Source organism: Antrostomus carolinensis, unplaced genomic scaffold, assembly GCF_000700745.2.
Source record: "Antrostomus carolinensis isolate BGI_N321 unplaced genomic scaffold, ASM70074v2 scaffold9851, whole genome shotgun sequence".
Taxonomy (NCBI): domain Eukaryota; kingdom Metazoa; phylum Chordata; class Aves; order Caprimulgiformes; family Caprimulgidae; genus Antrostomus; species Antrostomus carolinensis.
This window is the reverse complement of record NW_010294867.1, coordinates 6960-16039: the sequence shown is the minus strand read 5'-3', so window position 1 is coordinate 16039 and position 9080 is coordinate 6960. Positions and strand designations below refer to the sequence as shown.

At 44.9% G+C, this 9080-nt stretch overlaps 1 protein-coding gene across 1 annotated transcript in view; it reads right to left on the bottom strand.

Moving 5' to 3' along the window:
• The window catches only part of DHX30 (DExH-box helicase 30), a 22637-nt gene extending 14941 nt beyond the window's left edge, over positions 1-7696 (bottom strand). The window contains 5 exon segments of the mRNA XM_010177783.2: positions 345-494; positions 1212-1338; positions 2108-2463; positions 4605-4715; positions 7570-7696. Of these exon segments, the coding sequence (XP_010176085.2) occupies positions 345-494; positions 1212-1338; positions 2108-2301 (471 nt within the window). The 5' untranslated portion in view covers positions 2302-2463; positions 4605-4715; positions 7570-7696.
• Between the last annotated feature and the right edge of the window lie 1384 nt (positions 7697-9080).

Genomic DNA, 9080 nt, shown 5'->3' with positions numbered 1-9080 from the left:
TCTGGGCTCCAAGCGCACGTTGCTGGCTCATGTTCAGTTTTTCATCCACCAGTAACCCCAAGTCCTTCTCTGCAGGGCTGCTCTCAATTCCTTCATCTCCCAGCCTGTATGGATACCAGGGACTGTCTCCACCCAGGTGCAGGACTGTGCACTTAGCCTTGTTGAACCCCATGAGGTTCACACGGGCCCAGGTCTCCACCTTGTCCACGTCCCTCTGGATGCCATCCTGTCCCTCAGGAACAACTGCACCACTCAGCTTGGTGTCACCATATGGTCAGTCAGCTGCAAGCAGCCCCTATTCACAGTCACTATAGACATGGGATGTAGGAGCCTCATGCACTTACTTTAAGCTTCTGACAGGCCAGGGCTGCTGCTTTGTTTTCTGCCTCCACCTTGCGACGGCCCTTGGCAGCGAAAGTCATCGGACAGGGCCAGCGGAGCGTGAGCTTGCAGATCTTGGTCTTGGTGCCTACTGTGCGGAACTGCATGTATTCCTAAAAGGCACATAAACAACATCAGACTGGGGGAGATCTTAAAGAGGCTACAGAACCAAGCAGGCATTTTCAAACAGACCTCAATATTTCTAAGCAGAACTTAAATTGTTTGGGGTTTTTTTGGTTTGTTTGGGGTTTTTTTGTTTGGTTTTTTTTTTGAACTAGAACTGCTTTACTGGTCTGAATTCCACCCCCACAGCTCACAAGGCACTGGGTAAGCAGAAGTGAGAGCAGACAGCTGTGTGGAGAACATCACTGAGAGCCTCTGGGGTGGAGCACAGCTACTGTTTGTTGAGCGCATGAGGTCTGGAAAGGAGGTGGGTGACACATACCAAGGAGGAGGATCACCAGATACTGTCAAGAATTGAGTTGTGGGAAGATTCTGTCAGCACAGAAATTACACGTTACTTTGAGCAACACAAACTTGTGTTTGTTGCAGATAAATGAGGAAATGCAAACTTACCACCTTAGAAAAATATTCTCCTTCATTCACACAACAGCTCCTCTATCACCCTGGCCTCAAGTAACACTACTCCTCATGTTTCTATTAAGACATTTCCTCCACTCTCCAGGCTGATTTTTCTAGGCCTAGTTTCAACCTCTCTTCTCTCCCCAGTTCTCAGCTGCCCAAAAAAGCACCCAAAGTGATTCCAGTTGGAGTCTTTAAGCTTCATCCCCTGCAGGTCCCTGGCAGGGGCCAGTCAAACAGCATCTTACCTTGACCGTGGAGGAAGAGGTTGCAATCTGAATCACTTGGGCCAGAAGATTTTTGGGAAGTGGGAACTGTGTCAGAGCACGGATGGCAGTGTTGTCATCTGTCATTTCAATGGAACTCCCTCCTCGGCTGGATGGAAAATGAGAACAGTTTGTTATACAAATACCCACTTTCTGCTCAGACATATCTCACTTCAGGTCTGCTACTGAGGTCTGAAACTAAACAGGTAAAGGCAAAGTTGATTTTGGTTATCTCAAGTCAAGCTGCATCTTGTGACTAAAATCTGTCAGCCACAGATCAATCACCCAGCCCAATAAAGTCACCTACTAAAAAGCAATCAAACCTTTATGCTAATGCTACAAACTAGAGAGCATTAACAGATTTAACAAACAATTAATTCTGAATGCAAATAACATCCCTAAAAAACATCCACCACCACCAGGTCCTTACTGATCTTACTCCTGTAGACTATTAAAAAAAAATCAAAGATGTGTGCTCAGAAAATATTAGGTCAAGCAAGCAACCATGGTGATGAAAAGGAGCAGATTTAATGTTGCCCTCAAAACCAGAGTGGTCATAAAAGGTCTAAGTGCACATGCACAGTTTCTGGGAATGGAAACCTCTTTAGGCCCAGAAGAATAAGAAAGGCAGGTAACAACAGGCAGCTGTCAATCCAAAGGGCAAGACTCCAGAGAAGATGCTTGTGCATTCTCGTGAGATGGCAGCCAGGTACAAGGTCAGGCTGCCCCACTACTGCTCACGTAGAGAATGGTGCAGCAGTCAGTGTCTGGCCTATCTACAGGCCACACCAGCAACGTGGGAAGCTGCAACTCAGCTGTACAAAGAAAAACCACTCTCCTTTACTGCCCTGGATTAGCAGCTATCAGGGCAGACGTACCTTGCATCTCTGCCTGGGGTTCGAGCGTCCTGATGTGCCATAGGTAGATAATCAGAAACATCAATTGCTTCTTCTTCCAGCTCTCCTTCCTCCAGTTCCCCTTCCTCCAGTTCCCCTTCCTCCAGCTCTTCTCTCCTCATTGCTTTAGGCATCCTGCCCTGTTCCATGGGCTGGATGGAATCATCCGGCTCCATCCGTCGCCAGCAAGTTGACAAGTCGGCCAGAGAAGGTCCGGACTTGGAGCGCCACTTGCCCTCTGAGCACCACCTCTCATCGGGACAGCCGAGCTGGTCAGCAAGGAGCCGGTACTTTGCAGCATCAAAGAGCTCGTTTCTGGGCCCCAGCAAACCCCAGCCCTACAGGAGAAAAAGGTTTTGTTAGCTGCAAAGAGACTGATATGGGTAAGTGCAGGAAACAAAACCACGTCTGGTAGAGGAGAGCAACGCAGGAGCAACTTGTTCATATCCCACAGAAAAAGGAGAGAAAGAAAAGAAGCTTCCAGAAACAGAAAGCTTTCCTTCCGACATGATTTCTTAAGAAAGGGAATCCATTCACTAATCTCACTTCCCAGAGCACAACTGCCTAGCATCACATAGCTTGTTAGAAAGGGTGGGCCAAGATGTATTAGTATTTTACAAACTAGTAGCTATATTTAGCATTTTCAAGTTTTGAAACCCACCTCAGAGCATGAAATGCATATTTTTGGAAAAGCTGATCTAAACAAACATAATCTGGGATAACATGACAATTCAGGGAATGGTTCATCTCCTGCCTTTTCACAGTTCTTTGTACAAGCAGCAGTCAGACCTCCCTAACCCAGCAGTTTTTGAAACAGGAGAGCTGATAATTATTGCTGGCCTACCACCTACGTTTAGGACTGAACCTCACATGAAGCTTTGTACGTTGAGTGCACCACACACCATGTCTTACCAGAGGGCTGCAATAAATTAAAAGTTACAGCTCTGTGCCTCTCCATGGCCCCATATTAGACAAGACTGTATTACTTTGTGCTGTAGGAGTGCTCAAGACAGCAAGAATTCACTTTGCTAGCTGCTGTACTCAAAGTCACAACATTCAGACACTCTCTGCACCAAGCAGACACTACTCCTTTTCTTGAACTGATGACTATTTATTTAAAGCAGCATTTGCATAGTTATAACTATAATTGAATATATCTATGTTGAATATAACTATATTTCTATAGTTATGATTGCACAAGGTTTCCCATCATGAGGGACTTCTGTTGGGTTATAGGTTTAGCTGGCAAATCATCAGAGTTCAAAACTTTGCATGCTGAATCTATGGTTTCAATGTGTTGGGGTTTTTTGTTTGGGGTTTGTTTTTTTTTTTAAGTTCTAAACTAAAGTACAGTTTAGCCATTTCCAAAGTTTGGGGAAAAATATATGATAAGTGTAGGTAGGAACTTTTTTTTCCTTTGAAAACTTACAGGCTCTCAAAGAAAGCAGGAAACAATGCTTTCACCGCGTATTGACTACTGAGGATGAAACAAGAATATATTTCCAGTGAATGTTAACTGAATGAGCACCAGTCAGGCTTCAGGTGGAATGAAGTCAGTCAGTGAAACAAGTTTTGCTAATCACAGGATGAAAGAAACTAGCCTAAGCAGAGAGGCCAGCTGAAGAAACTGCTGGTTTTAATGCTGCGGTTTTTTACTTCTGAAGGCTTCATTTAAAAACTAAATAGTTATTTCTTAATGTGGGTTTCTTGATCTACAAGCAAATCAAAACGCTCTCTTATTGTCAGAGCACTTGCAACATCTTTTCTAGGCTCCTTAGTAGGAAGGTATCATTGTTCCTACTCCACAGATGAAAGGGAAACTCCAAAAGCTCAGGGTTACAGACAACAGTCAGTGGCAGAGCTGAAGACAAAACTGCATCCTCCTCTCAGACAGCTGCAGATATGTCAGATATGTCACACCATATTGTAAATGGTGACCTTTATAACCTTAGTGTACGTGTTTGATACTGGCTGTGCACACCTACCAACCACTTCCAGCCAGAAATAAGAGGCAGACCAACAGTAACTTTTAAAGAGCAATTGTAAACCAGAACATGGAATTGCTACACTTATCTGAGAGGAAAGGAGCCTCTGAAGATACTACGCTTGCAAATACACAGAGGTAAACTGACACAAGTGTGAGTTAGTGAACAGCAAATATACTGGAGGGAAGCTCTATTTCTTGCCATAAATGCTGAGACTAAGATAAAAGCTGATTAAAATCTAGGATATAAAATGCAAAGACCAGAACTCAAAGAACTGAGTGCATTCATGCCTGGCTGAAGTGAGTGGGCTTTTAAGCTCAAATGGATTCAGACAGCTCAAGACTTCACCCTCTACCCTTGATTAACAGATAGGCCAACTAAGAAAGTGAACAGGCAAAGAGAGAGATAAAAGTCAGAAATCATATCAGCGAAATGGATGAGGCCTCCACACTCAAAGGCTTGTTTCTTCAAGCTAAGGAGGAGCATAAGCTCACCTTGAATAGCTGACATGCTGCAGCTGCTGCCTGCCTCTCGGCATCGATCTTCTTGGTCCCATAGCCTTCCACTTCCACATTCTTAGGCCACTTTATATGCAGAGTGACTTTCTGAAAAGCAAAGATAACCCATAAAGTGAGACAGCGCAGAACAATATCTCTTCTCCACCAGTATACCTGCTTCAAACGTCTCAGAAAGGCAAAGAAGGGAACTACAAATGAAAATCCCAAACTAACTCCTTGTTTAGTCCCTTTATGGGAAGCTCCATTCTAGGAATGTAGACAGAAAAGCCTGAAAAAGGGATACGAGGTGCCCACAGTCACACAGGAGCTGCACAGCCAAGCCAGGCCCAGGAGCTGGGCTGACTTCCAGCACAGTGCCACGTACCCTGGGCCAGAGCTTCACTGGCTGCAGTGTGTCAGCTCAGAGAAATCAAACGCCAAGAGCTCGTTACAGGAACAATTCTGTCTCAGAGGAACTGTTCCTACTGCAGCACACCAGAGCAGGACTGAGAAGCAACATGTACTCTCTGAAACATTGCCAGTTGCAATAGCAAGCAAAATCTTCCTAACTGCTGGAATCATGGGATGTTGTGAGCTGGGAGGGACCCACCAGGATGCTGGAGTCCAACTCCTGTCCCTGCACAGGACAAGCCCAACATTCACACCATGTCCCTGAGGGCCTTGGCCAAATGCTGCTGGAATCTTGTCAGGCTTGGTGCCATCAGCACCTCCCTGGGGAGCCTGTTCCAGTGCTCCACCACCCTCTGGGTGCCTCAAGAACCTTTTCCTCATGGCCAACCTCACCCTCCCCTGCCACATCTTCCTGCCATTCCCTCTGCTCCTGGCATTCGTTGGTGGCCAGAGAGAAGAGATCAGCGCCTGCCCCTCCTCTTCCCCTGGGGAGGAAGTTCTAGACCCCCAGGAGATCTCCTCTCAGTCTCCTCTTCTCCAGGCTGAACAAACCAAGTGCCTTCAGCCTCTCCTTGTACGGCTTCTCCTCTAAACCCTTCCCCAATGCTGTGTCCCTCCTCTGGACACTCTCCAGCAGCTTTAGATCCTTTTTCTCCTGTGGTGCCCAAACTGCCCCCAGTTCTCAAGGCACATTTCATCAAGGCACAGAACTGAAGCATATTTCAGCACAGTCACACAGGCAGCACCTTCCTCATCATGCACATGAGAACCCAGCCTTCAGTAGGTGCTGCCCAACACAAGCTATTAAGAGAAGTAACAGAACCACCAGAGCTCCTCTTCTGCCAGCACAGCTGGATACGAGCAGCTGAAAAACCTGCAGAGGCAAAGAATTCTGAAAGCTGAACCCTCTCCTTTTAAAAATATTGCTCTAAATCAAGAATTCATTCTACTCCTGGCTCTGCAGATCCTGCAGCTGAGCTTCTGCAAGGCTCAAAGAAGGGAAATGCCGAAGGAATTCTCTCCTGTTTCTGCAGCAAAGATGAAAGGTGGCATGTAGGTCCACTGGGAAAACCCCACCTATAAGGCTAGAGAAAAGGCTCCTGACTTTTCAACAGTCGACATCTGGCTGGCTGCCTACCATCTGAATCTCATCTTACTGGAGGAAATTGCTCCGTATTTTGCCTAGAGGCTCTGCATGAAAAGGCACAGACCTGCTGAGTAAAAAAAAGAAAGGGAAAAAAAACCTTGTTCACTTCCAACTGAGACATCTCCAGTTTGTCTCACCTGCCCTTCTGTCCCCACACACCTTTTCTGGGTTGGGTTTTTTTGTGATTCAGCCCTCATTTTCTCCACGAGCTCCTCTGTTGTTGTTTTTTGTCATTTGTGTTTGTTTGGTTTTTGTTTGGTTTTTTTTAAATCTGAAGTAACGCTCAATGTTAATCTATTTAAGTGCTAAGCAAGACTGTGAACTCATTACACAAATGAAAAGGATGAGGCACTGGTTATGGCATTTCAAAATTTAAGTGAGGAAACTGCAACTACTGCTCAAGGAAGAGCAAGAAACACAAATAATAAATGAACTCTAAAGTAACCATTACTAATGTATTACCTAAGATGCAGGGATGCTTAAAAAAGGATGTGGTAATAAAAACTGTCTGGGAAATTTCAGACAGAATATTATTGGAAAATGTTAATCCATCAGGATTTTTTTCCTGGAACGTACTTTATGGTTAAATTTCAGCTGGGAAGGGATTTCTGCTCTAGACTGAGAGCTGCTGTGATAAAAGGAGGCAAACTCTTGAACACAGAGCACCCATCGGTTAAGAACTTCTCCTCAGATTCGGATCTAAGCCTCTCACAACCCAGTCAGTGCTCAGACTACTTGGCAAACTGTCTGCTTGGAATTCCTCTGCTTCATTTAACAAAACAAACAAACAAATAAAAAAAAAAAGAAGTCTGCATTTCATTTTGCCTTTAAGTAGTCTTACAAGCCTCCCTCCATTGCAAAGAAATTCTTCTTTTCTGGTGTGGAATCAAACAGAGTCTTTGCTGGTTGCAATTAAACATTTTAGGCTTAGGCAGTTGTTCTGTTAGAATCTACAGTAAAATCCAGGCTTACTAAGGTCTGAAATATAGCATTTCAATTTTAATTTTAATTTTTCTAAGGTACTGGGGTACGTAGCCCAACACATGTGAGCAGAGACTGTGCCTCTTTCTACTGAGAAAAGCAGGTTACAGCAAGCTACTAAAAGAAAAAAAATACTAAAAAATGAAAAAGATATTAAAGAAAAAAATCCATCCTTCCACGGACAAAAACAGAGGGACTGGAGCTATATTTATAAACTTACTGAAGTATGTAAAAATAAAGAAAAACAGGAAAAAATAAGAATATTTCGTGTTTGAAAGATTATCATGCAACTTTTACATGCAATAATTTCTAGAATTTTCTCTATTAAAGAGTTCCTTCCACGATTAGCAGTATTTTTGGCTCATTTCCCACTCCAGGTGTGACATACCCACTCGCCACCCATCCCCAGCACAACAAGATTACCTTTTTTCTTGGCCCATTAGTATGGATGTACACCAGCTTGTCCCTTGCATGAGAAATGCCCAGGGCTCGTCCAATCACACTGTTGAGTAAGTTTTTAGGCTGTGGAAATTCCTTTAATAAGTCTCTGGAATCTGGAAAAAGAAAAAAAAAAGATAAAATAACAGAGGAACAAAGTGTCTTGTAATTCTTGTGCAGTCCTGTTCAGAGACATGTTCCAACACCTGCATCGCTGCAGCTCTGGGAGCACGAAGGGCTCTACGTCTGCAGATAGAAAAGTAAGCAGGAGTATTAAGTGGTTCAGCTACAATGTCTTCAGGCATCAGCAAAATGGTTCTCTGGAGCACAAACTCCCCTGAGCTCCAAATGTAGGATGATGCTGCAAATCCAAAACGGGCAACAATAGTGTATGTCCCACAGCTCTCCTGAAATGCACAGATTATTTGTATCCCCCTCTTTAAAAAAAGTATGAGAATCCTCTAGTGAGGACTGCAGCACTGACAGTCCAGCTTCATGGTTCAGTGACACCAGAATCATGTAACAGTTTGGAAAAACTTTCTTCCCCCAAAAAATATGGTATCAACAGAAAAAGTGACAGACTGCACGTATCTGTTGAATCTGAAGACAAATATCTTAGGACAGAATTCAAAACCCAGATTAATGCACAGACCTGCTGCTGTCTCCTCACTATGGAGGCAAAAGCTACTGTTGGTCATTCTTTGGTATCAAAAACAAACCAAGCAATGACAATTCCATTCCATGATGGCTCTAAAATGAAAGGGGATCAGTTTAGATTAGATATTAGGAAGAAATTGTTTGGTGTGAGGGTGGTGAGCCAGTGTCCCAGGTTGCCCAGAGAAGCTGTGGCTGCTCCTCCCTGGAAGTGTTCTCGGCCAGGTTGGATGAGGCTTTGAGCAACCTGGTCTAGTGGAAGGTGTCACTGCTGATGGCAGGGGGGTTGGGACTGGAGGAGCGTTAAGGTCCCTTCCCACCCAAACCAGTCTGGGATTCTGTGATTCTAATTTTGAACACACTTTGGTATTTGGATCCCCCCCCGAACCATGTCACCTCAGGGTAAAATCAAGGGTGTCAACAACACACAAGTTACACATTCGATCCAGCCATTGGTAGAAACGTGGAATAAAACCTGGGGGGTTCTCCCCGAGTTTATTGAGATGGTTTGGTACTAAATTGCTCCAAGAATCCCTTGGAAAAAAGTTGCCAACACAATCCTTGGACATAAACCCGCGCAAGCAGGAAGCAGAGAAGCAGCACCTGAGGCAGCAGGTAGGACTGAACATGAGGCAGCAGAGTGGGCAGGTGGCCAAGAAGGCCAAGGGCATCCTGGCCTGGATCAAGACCAGTGTGGGCAGCAGGAGCAGGGCAGTGCTGGTCCCCCTGCACTGGGAATCACTGGTGAGACCACAGCTGGAGTGCTGGGTTCAGTGTTGGGCCCCTGAGTCCAAGAAGGACATGGAGGTGCTGGAGCGTGTCCAGAGAAGGGCAACGGAGCT